The sequence below is a fragment of the Nomia melanderi genome, chromosome 1 (genome assembly GCF_051020985.1).
Source record: "Nomia melanderi isolate GNS246 chromosome 1, iyNomMela1, whole genome shotgun sequence".
In the NCBI taxonomy this organism is placed as follows: domain Eukaryota; kingdom Metazoa; phylum Arthropoda; class Insecta; order Hymenoptera; family Halictidae; genus Nomia; species Nomia melanderi.
Genome location: NC_134999.1, coordinates 4,450,228 through 4,471,620, shown reverse-complemented (window position 1 = coordinate 4,471,620; position 21,393 = coordinate 4,450,228). Strand labels below are relative to the sequence as shown.

Below are 21,393 nucleotides of genomic sequence, written 5' to 3'. Positions count from 1 at the left end.
CTAACTACAGTATAACGAATAAAATAAATAACAAAGAAAGGAATTTTTTGAAGTATTCAAAATCTTCGCTAGAAGAAAATTAATTCAATATTGATCTCATACTAGAAAAAAGGATAGTTATGTACAAATCTTGTGTTGCTTGAACAATTGAATTATTTGTTTATAAGTTTTCATTCTAGATATGAATATTTGATGTCGACATTTGACGACATGTAATGTATTACTATTTTACAAACATATTAAATACATTCATTTGTTAATAGGGTCGCATAGAAACTTTGTCATAATTTCAGTAATTATGAAATAAAGAAACTGAAATATATACCTCACTTTGATCGGTTAGTAATTCTAATGTTAAGAGATATGTTCACCATTGTTGCCTATGACCTGCTCAATTTTAAACAAATTTACGCCACAAGCTGAAACTTGTCTCTGAGAAACAATGATTCCCTTATGGTGCAACTCTTCTACATCAAACCAATATATATAACTGCATAATATAGACATTGAATCGTTTCTACTCTTTGAAATATATTACCTTCGGTTTCCTCTTAATCAAACTATGCATCATACGAACTGAGATATTTTCCGATCAATGAAATCGTTCTTAATACCATTCGGGTGAAATACGATTGGTGGATTGAATTTTAGAGAAAAAATACGTTCAATGAACTCTTTACTAGGAAATACTTTATACACCTTAGAAACCGAGAAACCGGTATCAAAGGTAAAGTTTTATGAAATATTGTGAATGAAATCGTATCTTCTACTGATCTTCGTGGGGTTTTTATGAGTTTTCGTCGCGTTTCCCGTGATGAGACAGAATATTTCAATGTTCGATATTATCATAGCAAATTCCAAAGTTTCCTCGGGAATTTTTTGGTAAGCTCCTCAGTCTTCCTTTCTTATTTTCTTGGCAGGTCGACTCCATCTTTCATTTCATAAGAAAATTTAAAAAGCAGATAGGGAATAATACGTCCATTAGCGGTTCTCCTGGGAAATGCTGAATTTATACTTGTGAAGTGACTCGAATACTTCTTGTGCTCATTTCACTGGGGAGAAAAATACTGAAAGCAAAATTCAACCTTTTCTTAGATGAATCAAGGGTGTAAAAAAAGGTCTGGCGTTAACCGTAATTCTTGTTTAAATAAATCATTGTTTAGATTAATTTGATTCATTTGAAAAATGTAATTATCGTTCGAGGTACAGTGCACGTTTACAATTTTAGTTAAAGAATATATAGAGCAATTCTTTACGTGGAATGATTTTTATTTGTGAAAATCGATTATTGTTTGTTTTTACGAAATTGCAACATAGTTTCCATTACTTTTGTTAAAACTTCGTGAGCATTAGGTAGATTTAATTATTTTTTACTAATGTAACTTTACTAAAAAACTCTCTACTAACATAACCTTTTAAAATTTGGCGAAATAAAAATGGACAGTCTCTTAAAATATTCTATGTTGAATAATGAAATTTTCAGTGCTTGTTGGTAACATCAATGATGTATTGTGTACTTTTGAAATAAAAAAGACCAAATATTCTTTTTAAAAATAAGTTAACATGAAGCAACTAACGAAATATTTAAAAGTATTTTTCACTACCTTCGTTTATTTTTAAAACTTTTAACTAAGTTCTTTTAAAACTGAAAACTAAAAATAACAACAGCAGAATTTGTTTATGAATAGTTTTAATTCGAATACAAACCACACAGAATTTAATTACTAATAAAATAGCTACCATTTTGAAAGTTATAAATATTCAAAATATCTAAAATACTTTCGTAAAAATTTGTAACTTACAACAAGTTTACCATTTATTCGCTGTATAATAATACTTTGTTCTTTTGAAAGAACCGCTGTTGGTCAGAATTTTCTTTTTCCTTCAACGTTCTTACTGCTTTAAGCGCGGTCGACGCTTGCTCCGAACGCCTGATCTTATCTTCGTCCTTCTTACATACAGATGAATGAGTTTCGGTCCTTTCTTTTGTCCATTGCATTCATCACAGATAAAAAGGTGATTGTACCTTTCATTGAAAATGCAAATGACCAGGTATGGGGAAATTTCAATTACTTTTTTCTTCAATGAAGAAGGGAAACGCTTGTGAATAGGAATTTAAATTAAAAAATTCAAACTTCTGTTGCTATTTCTTACAACTTTTTTACATTTTTTCACTAATTCATCGCATGTCCAAACTTTGCCAAAATGTGGTAGTTTTTTATGACAAAAAAAAAGAAGAAAGAAGAGAAATTCGCTGCTACAGAAAATTCAAGTCTTTGCTGCTTGCAGGAACTGTCAAGACCAGGTCACATAAACAAAAATTATATGAAAATTATTACCTATCGCTTAAACTTTTTTAATAAAACATAGTTTTCTCTCCATTATTCATTTACTTGATAAGAACCAAAATTTTTTCTAATTTCTAATGCATAATAAGTCACAAAATTATTTCTAATTTTAATTGTAACTTTTCTAAAACTGTTTTCATTAATACCTTTCGTACATTTTACTTTTAGCGTTTCGAAATTGCGTTCTCATCCATTTTCTCACACATATTTAACATTCCTTTATAAATCTCCTTATACATCACAACTTTTATTTGTAGACTAAAAAATGCCAGAAAATTAATGAAAAGCAACTAGAGTCCTGTCGCAATGATAGATCACTTTCCAACAATACATTCTTAACTGTGAACTTCCATAACTTCTAAAATTTCCAACTTTTCAATTTTTTTCCACATCTGTTTATTCTAAAAGGATCTCACCTTACTAATTTACAATTAACAATTTCAAATACATCTTAAATACATATTAAAAGACAATGAATAATTTCAAATACAATAATCCCTTCTTAATTCTTGAATTATTATACCTAAACCTTAAAGATGCGAAACAACATATTTAACAAATAAACTTCAATTTATTTCTTTACGAACGGTAATGATCACTACAATTTAACCGCTTGCCTTACGATTTATTTCTTAACTATGATCGATACAACTACTTGACCGTTAATGATTTATTAAGAAAACAAAAATTCTAATGCTCGTTTCATGCCTACGTTTAAAATTTTCGTCGCGAGTCTAACACAATATTGTAGGGCAAGGGGTTAATGTCGAAGTCTTTACTATACCGGAAAACAGAATCCTCAAATGGTTGCTCCGTTCGTAAAACACAGTAGAACAATGAGACATTTACAATTGTACTACGTTTAACAATAACCCGCTTTTCAAGGTACAGTTCGACCGGCAACAATGTACGGCATGCGTTGAAATACGACGGTATGACTTGTCCGGGCATTGCACTGTGCTTCGAAGTTGACCAGACACAGCGCTGCGCTGTTTCTTTTCCTGCCGCGACGCAGCAATCAGTTGGTACCGATCGGAATTCATTTTATGTCCTTTCCTTCTATCGCGTAGGTACATTCGAACAGATAGCGGACAAAAGGTATTCAAACAGCGGAGTTACCAAAAGTTTTCTGTGTAAACATCGAGTGTAAAATTGTGAATTATGAAGATAAATTTGTAGAAGACACGAGTCGAGTGTTTTAACGCGAAATCGACGGGAAACGTTTATCTAAAAATATTACTTCACGAAATGACATTACATTACATTTTTGTTTGTTGTTGCGTAAGTTCCGTCCGTTTCAATGTATCGCTTATGAATTCGATTTTTAGAAACATTTGCCTCTTCTTTTATTATTCCATTCTTTTATAAATATCTCTGGATTTAGTGTTTACAAATAATTGTATTGCACGTTTTACCTGTTCGAAATTGGAAAAATGTTTTCCATTTAAATTGTTTCGAAAGACTCGGAAGAGATGGAAATCTGTTAATGCTAGATCTAGAGAACATCGTGGGTGTGGAATAAGTTTTCAAAATTCTGAAAAATCTTATTTTGCAATTTTATAGACGCGAAGGAACAATGCATTTTTTGTTTAAACGTTGTTTCGCTATCTCTTGAAAGAGGAATTTTCATTTTTTTCAAGGGATGGTTTCACCCATACGAAGTGACATTCAGCACGAAAAAAGATTGCAATGTAGTAAATTTGACCTACTCTACTTACACACGAATTGTTATAGTTTTTTGAATTTCTGTGTTTGATGCCTTTCCTTGTTAGTCTATTATATGATTTCCAATGGTTGCTATTACCCTCTATATTTTTCTATAATCTTATTTATTGCATCATTATAAACGTGTTGTCATTTCTAAGAGAAAAATATAGCCAATAGTATTTTTACTTGCTCCAAAGGACTTCAAAATATTTGCATCAATCCAATGTGCTGTATTAAATGAGAATGTTATTAAATGAGCTGATAACCGGATAAAATTGTATCTAACGTTTTTCTTGTCTCGTTTTTTTCAGGTAGCGTGGCTACGAGTGGACACACAGACAATTTTAACGATAGCCAATCACGTGATTACAAAGAATCACAGGATCGGGGTGACACACGCAGAGCAGAAAACGTGGTACCTGCACATACGAGATGTTCGTTTATCGGACCGAGGCGCTTATATGTGTCAGCTTAATACCGATCCGATGAAGAGTCAAACTGGCTATTTGGAAGTTGTAGGTTGGTTCGCTGAATTTTCTAAGCGTTAAACAATTTTATATTTTGGAACTTTATTTTTTAACTAAGATTGCAATGTTACTCGGTTAAATGTATTTATATTTTACTTAAACACGATTAACTTTAACTAAAAACAACATACCGTACGAATATTGGTAAAGAGTACTTGTAAAAAAGGTTGAAAGTGGCAGATTTCAAATTTTTCAGAAAAAGGGAGAAAGTACTCAACGTTACGTTCAATTTATTATATCGTTATATCATATTATCATTTTTCTGTATTATCAGAATATTAGTAACCACTTGTAAATAAGAAGATCGCGCTGAAATTGTGTTTATTAAAGGATAATGAAAACACAACATTGTACAATGGTGGCATCTACTGTGTTTTTTAAAAAAACTCTTCTATTATAGTACTTTTATATCGTACAGAAAATGATAAGCAAACTTAAAGGAGTTTGTACAGAGCGTTAATAGAATTAACGTTGAATTTCTGACATAACACAACTGTGTTTAAATGACAATATTTCTAAGCTTGTAATTGTGGGTTGACAAACACTAAAGACATTTCTACTTCACTTGTAAAACAAGTCATTTGTTTAGACGAGAAAATGAACTATTTCCTTTTTGCGGTTGTCAGAAAATAATGTGTGGGAATGGAAATACAGATACATACGCTTAAATTGTATTACTTCAAAAATTACAATTTTGGCATGAATTCCAAACTTATATATTATAGAGCATTGAAAATTTTATTTTGATCAAAGAGAACATAGTTTATTCTGATGAATCATTGTACTCTTTGTAACTCATTGTAATCAGTGTACTCTTTGAACAAATGTAAATTACAAATTCTTATTTACAATTACCGTAGATATAACAGATACTACGGACACTGAGCAATTATATTCTAAAGAGCACATGTTTAAGAAATTTACCAATTCGATTACTAAGGGAACAATAGAAATTGTTCAATCATTGTAATAATTGTATTCTAGAATCTCGATTTCCTTCAGAACGTTACACAATACCCTTACTTATGTAACTTTTGCAAAATATATATCTGTACTACGTTCCTTAATGTATCTAAAAATTTAAAATATTATTGACAAATTAGGAACACATACTCTAATAATATTCTCACACTATTCTCAACGTTGAAAGAACTTTTGACAAAATAAAAATGCAACTAAATCGAAGAATAGTAAAGAAATAAAATAGTGCTAAGAAAATGAAGATATGATTCAGTTAAACTGGACGCAAAGGATGTAGCAGGGCTAATTAATATCTACTAAGCAATAATCCGTGATTTTACTGTTTCCAGTTCCGCCTGATATCTCGGATAGTTCTACGAGCACGGACATGGTTGTTAGAGAAGGCAGCAATGTTACACTGCGTTGCGCGGCCACAGGAATACCGGCGCCAAATATCACCTGGAGAAGAGAAGATGGACAAACTATACTTCTTGCGAATGGTGAAGAAGGTAAGAAGCTTAAATTCAGATGTACATGGTGTAATACTGAATACGTCACGCAAAAATTCTTCTGAAAGAAAATGAAATGAGAATATTCACAACGTTTGATATGATCGGCCATATTTTTATTTAAAATTAGAGTGATTAGTCAGAAGAATCCTTCCAATCCATGTAATTCAATGTAATTATTCCTGACCAAGCACTCAAAAGGATTATCAGAAAAATATGAAATATAACAACGTCACCTGATGTTTTAAAATTCTTATCTACTTCTATTTATATTAAAAAACAAATAGTTAATAATGCGATAAAAATATTATATAATTTATAATTAAACAGTACGAAGGATGTCATTCTATTTTACATAAAATAGGATAGTGAATAATTAATAGAAATGGTGGTACAATAATAATATTAGAGTCCTTTTATGAATACACTAAAATAAATGACTAAAATAGAGAATTATTTAACTTTTTATAAACAGAACAGTCAATTTGTAATTCTTATGTCAAACATACGTTAATATATTTGTGTATGAATTATTTTAACAGTAACTATATAAAAAAACAATTCGTGAATAAAAGTTTGTCGAATATTAAAGTGTACAAGTGTAATGACACAAGTGTTAACGACAAGTTATTAATCCTTTTAATGTTTATGTCGAGTTTATGTCGAGATTATGTCGAGTCATGAAAAGATAGGAATTTTTTATTTAATTATGTGTATACTCCCCATGCAGAACTGAAATTCGTTTTTGCTGTCTAAAATAAAATTTAGGTAAGACCAAAAATATAATCGTAATTTTAATACATTTTAGAATAATACTAAACTAAATACTACTAAACAAAACACAACTATCAAAAAATAATATAACATAATATTATAACAAAGTTTGAACATTGAATGCCAGATTTAATTATACCAACCAATAACTTTGACCAACCAAAATATCACTGTATTTTCTGAAACAAATTAAATTTTTAATTTCCAATTTTTCTTTCCCAAATATTTGATTACTTAATATAAAAATATTTTCACTCCAATAAAATACATTTTAAATTACATAAATAATATTAATGAATCTATGTATAATAAAAATATACACTTCTGGAAAAATCCAATAGAGAAATTTCCGATTTTGTTATAACGTATTTCAATCATATTTGATCGAATATATTCTTGAAACACTTAAAGTATTAAAAACTGCGAAATTGGTGAAGAAGGTGATGTCCCATAGATTTTCAATTGGATCCAAGTCAGTGGCCCTTTCCAGCTGCGTGTGTCTAAAACTTGGACACCGTGCCCGATGTATCATTCCGTTGTCAATAGCGTTCTGCGTGAACACCGTGCACGCCAGAAGAAAAAAATGTTTCCGACCTGCGCTTATGCGAAGTCAATAGAGCGTTAAGGAATATATGAAGTACGATGGACATGCAATGAAAATTTATCACCGGCGGCTTTCAAACTTACTTAACGAATAGGACGCGTGTACAGGGAACACCACGCGAGAACCTGTCATTTCACCTGCATTGTTGGCATGCCGATGACGTCAGAATGAAATACACGCTACCCGTTTCGTACAGTAACACGAAGTAATACCAACATTCTGATTCGCATGCGAGGGGGTACATAAATCATCCTTTTGTCTTTTACCCGCGCACGACTGTAGCCCGCGGCATATTCTTCCACAGGAAGCTGCCTTGCCTGCGGAGAGAAAAATGTATCCTGCATTTTGAATTTTATAGGATATGCGAAGTACGTTAAAGGAAACCCAATAAATTTGTGAGGTGTTAGAGTTAATTCTAATGGAGAAAGTTGCGAAATGATATTAGACTCAGATGCTAGACAATAAATACATAACTAATGTTTATTTATTGTTCAATATTTATGTTTGTGTTATGAATATATATTATAAGATCTGTTTATTTATCGTTTAATATTTATGTTTATGTTATAAATTATATTTATTTATTGTCTAATATTTAAGTTTATCGATCGAATCAAATTAAATATTAGACATTATTTCTAAAGGAAATTGGTTATATACTGAGTAAAATACATTGTCACACGCATTATTTCTTTCATGTTATATTGCAAAACGTAATAAAGTAATTATTTCTCATTATTTGAAATAAAAGCAATTTGAGTGTAATGTAAATCCATAAATGTTAACTTTCGCGTAATAAAGATAAGATCATAAATAAATTGTAATTTACTTATAAATGAAGCTTGTTTTTTGTTGAAATTCGAACTTCATTTTCTTATTTTTTAATTTTACGAGAAGGAGGGAGTCATCAAATTATTGTCTTGATATACTTGTGCCATTTTGTCATATATTAAATATCTAAAATAAAAATTTAAAACCATTCAATATTTGTAATAATCACAATAGTAAGTATAACATAGTAACTGCATAGTAGATTAACTCCAAAAATTAAAATTTTGCAATTATTAATTTAATGTCATCTCTAACAACTCAAAAATATTATATCTTGAAATATTATATCTAATTGACAAAAAAATGTTTTGAACTATACACAGTTGAAATTTTACATATACTTTCATATTATAACAATTAAAATATAACACACACAACCGTCTATAGCTGTGTCAAATTCTTATTCCAGAAAATGTTTAAATACATATTTGCACTTTTTAAAAACAAGTCTTTTCTCTATTGTCATTTATTCTCTGGATACCAATTATTGGTATTATAATCTCCATGTTAAACAGCAAAACATGATATAGCAATCAAACCAATTACTACTCCCATTGTTTCCAATACTTGAATTTGAATAATATTAACACCGCAGTGTAAATCTTTTGAAGCGAGATACCGCGGTAAGCCATTAAACCTTTCGTTATAATTCTAGGTACATTCGCCTAACATCGCCCCAATAAATCAGTCATTGATAAATCTTCATAAATTCGCTTAATGAGTTCCTGTATCAAATCATTAAGCGGAACATTATGCATGTATTTCCTTGACAGCATCCAGCCCCATTTTCCCCACAAATTCGACGCAACATTCCTGTCACTTTTCAAAATCATCCGCATCATCCATTTTCCTTCTCCACACTTTAAATATTTGACAATTAACTTAATTACTTTGTTCGTAAATCTTCCGGTTAACATAGTTAAAACGAGCAATATGGTAAATTTCCGTATCCTTCAAGATCCATTTTCAGACATACTTAAATTTCTGTTTAAATTCTCCTTCTTCGGAAGTTTTCTCTTTTATCTTTTTTATAGCGAACTTGATACACAATTTAAAAACATTCATACTATGCAAACTTTACATAATTCCGTAATCGGTCATTTTCTATAAATTTCGAAGATTTTAATTTATATTTACGTGCTACTTCCCTTCGGAGCTTCTACATTTTCCGGAATTTCAAATTCATCTGATTTCAGTTGGATTTCTAATTTCTAAATGTTATACAAAATTTTACAAACATCGAGTTCCTAATACTTCGATGTTCAGCTTTAAACACTTTAACGCGAATCTTTCAGTTCATTATTACCATTCTTTCAGTTAGAAACATTCAAACCTTTATTTAAATATAGCATAGCACTAACTGTTGCTACAGTAAAAATTGTTATTATAACGTAAGGAATTAATCTGTTAATACTATCATAGTAAGGTCACGTCAACACGATGACAACTGATATCCGTTAACTGACAGTGCCGTGTACGCATGACAGCAGCTGTCAAAGACTTAATTAGAAACATTGTGCTGACACGTTCACATTAGGAAAATGTGTTGTCAAATGTCACATAAATGAAAAAGTTTGAGAACCACAGCTCTACAGCATTCTTTCTTAAAGTGCCATAATTCTTTTGCAATGTAGTAACATTACTGTCCTGTTAACTTTTCTGAAGCACGCAGTGTCTCCAACTAACACTGCTAATTTTCATGTCTACACACCGATTATTCAATTCTCAATTTTTATATAAAATCAAAATTTTCCCTAATTAACACTAAATGTTTAATTTTGAAAACGTTTATTTGAAGAGTCGTGGTAGGCTTAGTGTTCATAATAGCAAGTTATTTGTTAGATTATTAAATAATAAAATAATAAATAATTCAACACTGAACTACCGAGCATTTAATACGATTAATATGTAATCCCTATAAAAATTATAACAATAGATTATTTTCAGCATGTTCAGACATTTATTATAGTATTGAAGTGAAACTATTTATTTTCAAGATCATTTCGCATATTCAATGCTTTTAAGATATCAATAATTGCAAAACAAAAATATCGAAATCAGTCATTTTGACTAGTACGTAGTTCTAGTATTAACTCCTTGTCTTACAATATCGTGTCAGAAATCTAAGTATTATTTAGTTTTTTAGGTATAAATTAAATATTGCTTTTCTATTATCAATCATTAACCTTTAGAGTAAACGTAAACGGAATAAGTATCAGAATTGTTTCTTTTCTTAATAAATTATTAACGATAAAATAATTAGATATAAAGAGCATAGTTAAGAAATAAATCATAATAAATAATTCAAAATAGAGCAACAACGTTCTTGAATTCTGATAAACATTTCTCTACTCTATATTTTATGAACTCATATTTGTCATAAATGTATAAAATCATAATCCACTAATTATTTAAAACTGAGAGATTTTCTTGTTTCAATATCTCGTGGTCTATTAAACACAATTTACCATCCTACATAATGAAACTATCGGGTTCGCTTGAAAAAACAAATACAATGACAGTCTATTATGTGTCGAAAATGAGCACGCAAGATACGACAGAGCTTATGCGTCTAGCTAATACAATAGCGGGCAATAAAAGACCTTTTTTAGAAACGAGATTGTTCGAGGTTAACTGCGGCTTGAATTCAAACACTTAACTTTAGCAGTGACGAAAGACAATGCTAGAAACAAAACAGATTTAAGCCGAAAAGAGTTTTCATTTTTGCATGACAAATGCAGAGTTATCTGATGTATCAATTTATTTATATGTTTATATGCACATGCAGCTATAATTTACCCGGTAAATACAAGTGTAACATGTAACTTCAATTAACAGTATAAATTAAACTTACTGCGAAATTCCTTTTTGAAAGGTATATTTATTAAAAAATATATTACAAATTAAAACCATCCGTTATTCAAGGTTTAAGTGAGGTACGAATTTGAAATGAATGTTCATCAAAATCGAACGTTCAGTCTTCAAATTTTAATAAAGGTGCTTTGACATTTAAAATTTGTTGCGCGAAGACACTAAAAAATCAATTTATTCACCGTATGTATACGTGCTTTAAATTATCTAACACTTCACTTCAAGTTAAAAAAATTCGAAATATAGTTTAGCTATTTCGACATTTAAGATTTGTTGTGCGACGGCATTAAAAAATCAATTTATATTCATCGTATGTAGACGCGCTTTAAATCATGCAACTTTTTACTCCAAATCTGTAAAACCGGCCCATAAATGTCGTAAGAGAATATAATCGGTCGTTCCCCGGGTAAAGTACTTTGCAACAAGAAATTCCAAGCCGGTGTTGCGTCGACGATACAATTCTCCGGATACATGCATGTTCACACCATCGAACACCCACTCGGATTGAACGGATTAACAAAAAGCCTGGAATATTCGCAGTATCGATGGCGCGGAAGCAAACCCTGGCTGATCAGTTAATATTAATTTCGGACACGGTATTACGGGGCTTTTTGCGACGTGAAATCAACACCGTCGGTTCGCAAGTAATTATTATTCTGCTAAAAGAAGTAACAAGCTCGGCGAATTTATGGACGCGTACCGGCAAATATATGTGTGTGTGTACATATATATATAATATCCAGTATCTCGGTAAAATAGTTAATTCGATTACAAAACGAATTTTAAAATATTTCACCACCAGAAACGCTGCACTTCAATAAAGGACTATCGTGGATCGAACAATATATCCGCTGCGTACGTGTACGGTGGAGCGTTTACATAATTAAATAAAGCTTCACGATATCAATAACACCAGTCTACGATAGTACTTCGAAACATTTTATCACATAATTAATTTATGTGCTTAGCCTATAATTACCAGCGTTATCAAACTTCCTGTTAACTCATTCAATTTGTGTGCTCAGACTAAACGGTTTATATGCTAAAGGACTAGATCGAAATGATAATTAAATATCACTAATTTTTTAAGGTTTTAATTACGTTTTTATTGATAGATTAGTTGTATTTGATGGACTTGAGTTTGGAATTGGTGATACTGTTTAGTGAATTTTTTACTCTGGGAAACAAAAAAATGGTAATTTATTGGGAATTTTAACCTAAATAAAATTGAGAACTGTTATGTTGATCCTAGCAGTGAGTTATTTCAATCTCTAATCAATTCATACTTGATTATTGTACAACATTATGTTCACTCACCTAATAACAAAGGATTAACATTAAGTACACTAGAAATGACATTATTGCGAATAAAATAATGGTAATATACTACCTTTCTGATAGAAATAGACTAGATAAGGGTGTACATATAGGTGTCTATCACTGTTTTAATATTTTATCAGATATTGAAATAGTAAAACAGTGTACATTATAATGTTCATCGAATCTGAAAGGTTTAAATATAACGACCAAGAATGGCCAAGTTTTTGTGTAAAAAAATAGCAACGAGCGAGATAAACTGAACGAAAACAAACAAACTGTTATGTGTAACTGACTAACTAATACATAGTCTAGAACTTCAACGATCTAACTCTATTTTATTAATAAATCAGAAAATTATGGCAAATTAGAAAATTATTACTTTTAAGTTAAGAGACCAATTATATTATTTCTCGAATATGCTCTGCAATTATATTCAAAATTCATTTGATGAAGAATTTTTGTGGGTATAATTCATTCAGAAGTTTCCATCAAGCTAATAACTGATTGTTAATTAATTAAAAGTCTAATTCAGAGTATAATACATTTTTTGTACTTTCAACTGCAATTTTCGAAATACATTTAAGTGTCAACTTTTATATATAGAAAAGTCATTACGATACTTTAAATAAATATACCTCAATTTTTAGAACAGAACAAAATACAACATTACACTTATTCAAATAAAACACGCCAGATTTTCCGGTAACATAGGACATGCTAACGTAACAGATACATACACAGTTATATGATGGTTTACAATTTTCAATGATAATCATTAAGATTTATTATCAAGATAATAGTCTGTGCTTTACTTTAAAAAACTGTCTTTATACCTCGAATAGAAATTCAGGAATCCAGAAATTCAAAGTACTATAAAACTTTATGTGGAGGTAAAGTAATTCATCTGTAACACAAACCTATTTTTCGTTCGTGCCTTAACACGGTTGTAGAAGGGAGAAATTACCCCTTGAAAAGAATGCAGAACATTCTTTCTCGTGGAATATCTCGAGAATGGTGAGGGTTATCGGGAAAAGTTGAATTAGAAAAATTATACCTACTAAATTACTTAAAAGTAATTCTCGAAAATTATACAGTATTTAAATTCAACTGACTTACAAATTACTTCGGTATTATACTTCTTTTTTGTAAATAAATATTAAATTAAATTATGATATATTATATAAACATATAATCTAGTAATTTCATAAAGCACTGTTTAACATTTGCACATATTATTTGTACATGCATTGTAGTTCAATGATATTTTCGTGTAATCTAATTTTCTATGAGGAAATTATTAATTAACGTTATATAACGAAATAATCAAATTACAGTTATCCCAGAACCAATTTTCTTCAATAGAATTCCATTGGTTGATAAATTTACATTAAATATGTTATAATTAAATTGAATATTAGTAAATTCAATCTAAATGAATTTTCATTAACTAACGTAATAATAATATTGTGCGATTATACCTTAATGGGAATTGGAAGTATGATAATAATTTGAACATTAATTTTTGAAATATTCTGTTAATAAATACTATGAAAACAAATTTTCAATTTAATAATACAAATATGATTTTTTTGTAACAAATATAATATAAAAATCATTTATACATTTATATGAAAGGAACTTTTATCGAGTAATACGTTTATGTAAACTTATAAAGCATATCTTAACTTTGAGCAGCAGTAATAAGTGTAATTAAAAAAATGGACTTTACAAAAATTATTTTTGGATAATTTCTTGAATATAAAAAGAGATATTATAAAACCTTTCATCCACATCTGTCGAAATATTTGAAGAATAAGATAGTTCGGTATTCTTTTGAAGCGACAATTTTACTCCCGAACCTATAATGTGGTGTGAACAAAAGATACTTACATATAATATAAATAATTTACATGTAAATGTAATAATTTAATTTACAGATGAATTTTAAAATTACTCTATATGTACAGAAAGCTTTATAGTTTCCTGAGTTTCCAAACTTTCATTTACAGAAATGAAAAATTTCAATTTTGATGTACAAACTGAATGTTTCCTGTTTTCAATTTTCATTACTCCATACATTCATTTGTTTTTAACAAATAGACCGTTTTGTTGTTGCAGTGAGAAGCGTGGAGGGGTCATTATTTAATATCAGCAAAGTAAATCGATTACAAATGGGTGCATATTTTTGCATCGCCTCCAACGGTGTGCCGCCCACTGTCAGTAAAAGAATAATGCTCATAGTACAATGTAAGTACATTTCAATTTATAAAATTCAATTTATTATACACACTGTATTGATAAACATATTTTCGAGTGGAACACAATTTACGTGCGTGATTCATATTAAATTTAATCTCGTTTGTTTACTGCTGAATTTCCAGTTACCCCGATGATTTCGATACAGAATCAGTTGGTGGGGGCGCAAGAAGGACAACGAATGACTCTGGAGTGTAATTCCGAGGCGTACCCAAAATCGATTAACTATTGGACGAGGGAAAACAACGAGATCATAAAAAATGGTACTTGAAATTAAATCAATATTCATTTAATCATTTTTAATTTCTCTTTTATAATTATTTTTATAATTATTAAAAACATAGCTGTTTTTCTGAGAAACTCCTAACGAATCGATATACTAATAAAAAAATTGAAATACAGTTCTATGAAAATTACAATAAATGCATTTATATAATTTTTATAGAAAACATGAATGCTAATCAATTAGACAGCTTGATAATTCTAGTTTTAACAAAATGACCCATATTGAACTGTTTATTTTACAATTGCCATAGTCGTAAAGACATTTTTATTAAGAAATTCCTCAATAAATTTATTTCTTTGTGCAAAGACGATATTAAAAATCACGTCAAACCTGAAAAATGCACACTTTGTGATTCACGCAACAGATTGAAACTGAATATTTTTATTTGCTAAATAAGTTCTATTGTTAAACTCGTTTCGTTATGCATGATAAGTAGACTGCGAACTTTTACGCATCCATAGAAAAGTTACAAATTGCCCATAGTAGACGCAATTTGAAAAAAATACATAAACTATCTTGTAATAATATAAAACTGAAATACTATAAAAATGGTACCTATATTATTACTCAAAATGGTAACACTAACCGTACCGACACTTTTCTTACCAGTCAAATAACTGGTAATAAAATAAAAGTAAACAAGTCAGATAATAAATTTGTTACAGTGAAAACAGAAACAAAAGTAAAGATAAATATTGCAAAACTTGATTAATTGGATAATATAGAAATTGCTATAAAGTTAAGTGAACGAAAGAGAACGCGGAATTTTATAATCGGGTCATTTGACCGGTTCTCGTTCGGTTAGTATTAACCCTTTGCACACAAGAGATTTTTCACTATAAATAATCACTATAAATTATGCATAAATACTAAAATTCGTAAATCGGGGAACAGAAATATTTTATTTTAATATTTCAGGAATTGAAACGTTATACCACATGATTAGATAGTAAATATTAAATTTTATAATTCTGCTACATTGAACCAAGTGGCGACTGAGAGTCACCTCTCCAATGTAAAGGGTCAAATAAACAATTTTCTATCGTAATTCTAATGATACTCTAAACCTAAACATCTAAATAAAATTCTAATGGTATTCTAGTGATGTTCTGAATCTAGATCTAAATTCAAATTTTTTGAATGATATTCCAAAAATGTAGAATTTGCATAAATATCTGCGGTCTAACGACAAGTGTTGGGCATGCTCCCGTTTCCCGTGCAAAATGGCTCCTACATCGATCCAGATCATGGTATGCGTGTCCAGATGGTGTTAATTCGATAAAATCAAGTAAAAGTTCGTTCATTTACATTGCGAGATTCACACACAGATATGAGAGGCGTACTTTCGCATCCGCGCGTTTGTAATGGACGTGTTCCTGGACTGCTAATTCACTGAAGAGCGATTGAACCGTACTGGATAGCGTAGTTAACGTTGTTTTATTAACGAGTGTACGCACTGTACACGGCACATATGTACTGTACATTACCAGAACGGTCTAACAACGTCGCATTCGTATACGCGAAAATGCATGGAGCCATAATTACTGCGAATGAGACTTTGGTGCTACACTTTTCATGCACGGGGATTATTTACAGAATAATTTAACGTTCCGCCCGTGTAAGTAACAATGATCGAATCTCCGTATAATACGCTCAAGTGGAGTTTCGATAATTATAATCAATGTATGAAGGTATTGTTCATTCGAGCACTATTTTTCAATTTTTCGTGTCAAACAGAAATAAACGTCTCGAATTACATTCTAGCAGATACAGAGTTCAAGTTTTTCTGTTTAACACTGAAACTATCGAGCTATAAAAATCATAATAACAGATTATTTTCAGTTTCTTCAGACATTTATTATAGTATTGAAGTGAAACTATTTATTTCCAAAATCATTTCGAATGTTCGATACTTTGAAAGTATCAATAATTGCAAAACATAAAAACAAAAACCAGTCATTTTGACTGGTACGGTAGTGCTAGTGCTAAAATCAATGCAGATAATGTATTTAGAAAATAATCTCTTTTAACACTGCTATCCTCAATTTATCTATACATTTGAAATTCATTGAAGAAAATAAAAACGTGTTTAGTAACAATTTTCGCACAGCATTTTCTATTTCAAAGTATTCTAAATAAAATCTTAATAACATCACGACTAGATTAGAGAAGATCAAGACACGAACGGAATAATGCTAAAAAAATGAAAACATGATTAAGTTATAAAAAACTCGGAGAATGTAGAAGGGTTAAGTCTTCATTCAGATCTTTAACGACCATGTTTGACTTTTCAGTTTCTTATAAATAAATTAAATTGTCATTTCGTTGTACAATTTTTAATTTTTAATATTTTGAAAATATTACTTTAAAAATATTTAAAATCATTTCAATAACATTTTAAATGTATGATATTAGATTTAATGAAAAGATCGACGTAGCTTGTTTGAGAAAATACTTGAAAAAGTCGACAAGTAAGAAATTGAACATTTTTAAACATTGACAGCTAAGAAGTTGTCGAAAGGTTAATCCAACGGTATTTTTAAATCTGTCACCTCGTATTTTACACTAGGAAACCCTTACCTTCCCGCGGTATCGTAATAACATCTTGTTAACGGGTTGTATGTCACGTCGGTTACCGATGGCTGATAGCGAACTTTCCATTCGAGTCGCATCGGTCACCGTTGACACGCGACACCAAATATAACTAAATTGCGATTTATTGCCAAGTACACATAAGGAGAGAAACAATACTGTTTAATCTTGTGTATAGAACAGACCGTCCGAACAAACGAAAAAAACAAACAGCGTATTCCAATTAAATGGCCGAAACAGGTAATGATACCGTTCCATTGAAATATTTCTGGGAAATATTACAAAAAGGCGTTATTTACATTTTAATGCCAACAGGAAACGCATGTATGCAATATCGGAGAAATATTCGGTAACATTTGGTGAAAGATTCGTTTCGATTTTTTTTGAAATATCCAATTTCACACCAATTTGTGATGGTTCCTCCGCTCATTTGTCGACGGCTTAATATCCGTTATTTCTTTCGTAAATGGTGATATTAATACAAAAATCGAAGCGATTTGTCTAAATTAAATTAACTTTCATTTGTAAAAATAACTTTTGCTATTTGACATACGTAACTGTTGTACAAGAGTAATTTTAATAATGTTCACTGTTGCGATTGTAAGGACTGTAATTTTAATCAATGTAAGTTACTTTGCTAATTGTAGAGACACTGATTAATTGCACTTTCCAAAACTAACTTTCTATTCCAATAACCAATGGGCAATTAACGTAAATTTTTGTGCACTGAATAAAGCAGATTTTCTCATTGCCCTTGGTTATTGAGAAGTTTGGAGAAATGTTCAACTTCGAAAACGTATATTTGGATGGTCTAAAGAAGTTATGAAAATCTTTGTTGGAGAAAATAATTCTATTTACTTTCTCAAATAAAATACCTATGTTATTAAATTATATAGTAGATTAAACTTTCCTATAAACATTTCAATATGTATAAACAATTTAAAACAAACTAACTCAATGAGAGAGATTTGTTCTATCACGTGTTGAAATTAGCTTTCCTCTAAAACTCTTAGATTTCCAGATAAATCGCTTAAATAAACATATAACATTATGTACAGGTTGTTTACATATATACAGTTTTGTTCGCGAAAGTTTCTACAATCATTTTCTGTGAGAAACATTCGTTTATCTTTTACAATTAACGCATGAATAATATTTGAAGTTAAGAGTTTGATCTTCTAAAATAAAGTTTGTCGAAAACTAAAGAGTATTTGATTTTTTGAATTGAATTTCCCGGAAATTAGGGACAACAAAAAAAAACGATTTTTAAATACATACTCAATGTACAAAAATCGACAAAAAAAAGTCTATTGATTCTTGAACGACATAAAAAAATGAAAATCTGTATATTTGCATGTAAAAAAAGAATTAGTAATTTAAGGAATACAATACACATTCCACCGTAATCTAAACGATCTTTCCGATCATTCAATAAAATAATGTAATTACAATAATAATAATGTTTTTCCGATTTACATTTCAATGTGCCAGGTAAAAGAAATAATACACACGAAAGGAAGTGATGAATAATGAAGTGTTAAACGTCGAAACTTTGAAACGATGCAAACATTCGAAATAAATTGTATATCGCCGATCATGAAATTTACATCCATTTGTTCAGAAGCAAACCTCTGAAAATCCAGCTACGGGATTTATATTGTCGCTGCCATTAAAACTGTCGATGCAATTATAAATTTGAAATTCAGCTTATACGATAAATTAACTTAACAACGATTTATGCGAAATAAGTTATGTAAAACTCCTCCCATATAAAACTGTCATATTCAGGATTTAAAAAAAGCTATTACGTCGCTTCACGTTACACAGTTTCAAACAGTCTACCTCTTTCCTTATATTCTTAATGTAACGTGATTTAATTTCCACGAAAGTAATACAGCAAAATGTAATCATAGGAATATCATTAACCAGGAAATATCGCGTTACAAGATCACTCACATTAATCGTATAAAAGACTACGTAGTACGTATAAAAGTACTTACGTGTAACAAACTAATTTTCACGATTGAATTTCCGGTTATTGCCGGTGCAAATATTTAATGCGTTGCACCGATTGCACATTGGTTGGTTTTTGGTTTTAATAAGGTAGGAATGAGAGAGGTTACTCTGTATCGACAATGCAAATGTGAATCTCAGGAAACAGAAAAAGGATTGACAATGTCGGATTATAATATAAGCTTGTATTAGTCGTGCTACGATAGCAACACGAAAAGGTAAGTACTTACGTGGCCCAGATGATATTCGAAGTACATTCATAAATCAAATATCACTGTTTCCGATGCAACGGTGCACGAATGTATTGACGTTTACCGTAATAAGACATTCAATATCCATGGTAATATTAGGTACTGGAAAATGGTTATACGATTCTTTTATCGGAGAAAAACTTAAACCTCCGTTGCACAATTTCCTGTTTTGCGTGTAAGATTACTTGTGTGTTAACTAGCAAACATTAGTTTTCGTAAGTCAATAATTAAATTGCCATTTTTAAATACTTTACGAGTAAAATGATGTGGAAATTTGAAGCAACTGTGTGATGTTACACTTGTATACATATACATACATATTTTAATTACTTATATTATTATACATTATTTAATGTTACATATGGAAGATCTGAAAACAATTCAGATTTTAAGTTAAATAGATATTAATTTATTATCTGTATTGCTATTATTATTATACGATGGGTTACCGCACTCAACGGAATAGAACTTCGACCTATATCAAATTGCGTTACATTTTCTCGTTTTGCACCAAAACAGAACGCAATCATTACACTCGCACTCGAATTAATCGATATTCGTGTGACAGAAAAGAAGACCCGATATCTCGGTCCTTTACTCTCCCGTGGGACCTCCAACAGCAATTTTCAAGCAGACTATTCATTCCCAAACTATGATTCTATTCATATTTACCTCCTGCATAAGTAGAACACGATGCAACAATAAAAAGTCCGTCCCAAAGTCAGGATGAATTTTGCACTTTCGTACATCCTCTTCCATCTAATGAAAGATATAAAAATAATGTAAACTCACACTGCGGTGGACATTTATTTTGGAAAGGTTATCCGAGGGTTAAAAAGCGTTACAAGGAGTTGAATCAAATTTCTCGTGCAATTTCGTAAAAACAATGTAACAGTTTATCATTCTCTACTTCATTCACCTTTCAACGAACATTTAATCTGCAAAATAAACGAGAAGTTCGTGCGTTTTATACGTGTTCATTCTTTGCTATTTCTCACTATTTCTCACCACCCGACCACACTCTCGTTTACCCAAGAAACGTTCCGGGCTTAGATTTTTATTGGATAGCCGCAAATATTGCGCGAACAATACAAAAGGAAAGTAACGAGTATTTAAGCGACCTCTGTATGAGAGTGGCGTGCCTCAAGCTACTTACCCATGCCATTACTGTCCTTTCACCCCTCTGCCGCGTTGCACTATCCTAACCCGTCCGCTCTGCATCACAACGACTTGCACCCTCCTCAACCATTTCAAACCAGACGTTTTCTGGGTCCGCCGGACCATGTGTACAACTTTAATGACTCGTGATTGTCATGACTTCTGCTCTTTGCGTGGCTCTTTTCGCTCGTAACGCGCGGTTCACCCACGGAAAACGATGTCCGCTGCGTTATTAATTCGTCGGCGAAACTTTAAGCCGTCGAATCTTTTCCAAATGGAGGCACGCTAGATTACCTGACATTCTGTGATCCTACTTTCTTTTCAATTTCCATGTCAATTGAGAATTTCATGTTTTAACCCTTTGTACTCGAGAGGTGACTCTCAGT

At 30.7% G+C, this 21,393-nt stretch overlaps 1 protein-coding gene across 2 annotated transcripts in view; it reads left to right on the top strand.

Annotated features, from left to right (window-relative positions):
• LOC116432487 (neurotrimin) overlaps positions 1-21,393 on the top strand; it is a 281,335-nt gene that overhangs the window by 234,611 nt on the left and 25,331 nt on the right. The window contains exons 1-5 of one of the 2 annotated variants that reach the window (XM_076364515.1): positions 2,956-3,369; positions 4,367-4,574; positions 5,893-6,051; positions 14,570-14,698; positions 14,833-14,970. In XM_076364515.1, coding sequence (XP_076220630.1) covers positions 3,283-3,369; positions 4,367-4,574; positions 5,893-6,051; positions 14,570-14,698; positions 14,833-14,970 — 721 coding nt within the window. In that variant the 5' untranslated portion in view covers positions 2,956-3,282. Of the gene's footprint in view, positions 1-2,955; positions 3,370-4,366; positions 4,575-5,892; positions 6,052-14,569; positions 14,699-14,832; positions 14,971-21,393 lie in introns of those variants that run through there. The other variant, XM_031989532.2, reaches the window with a different exon arrangement.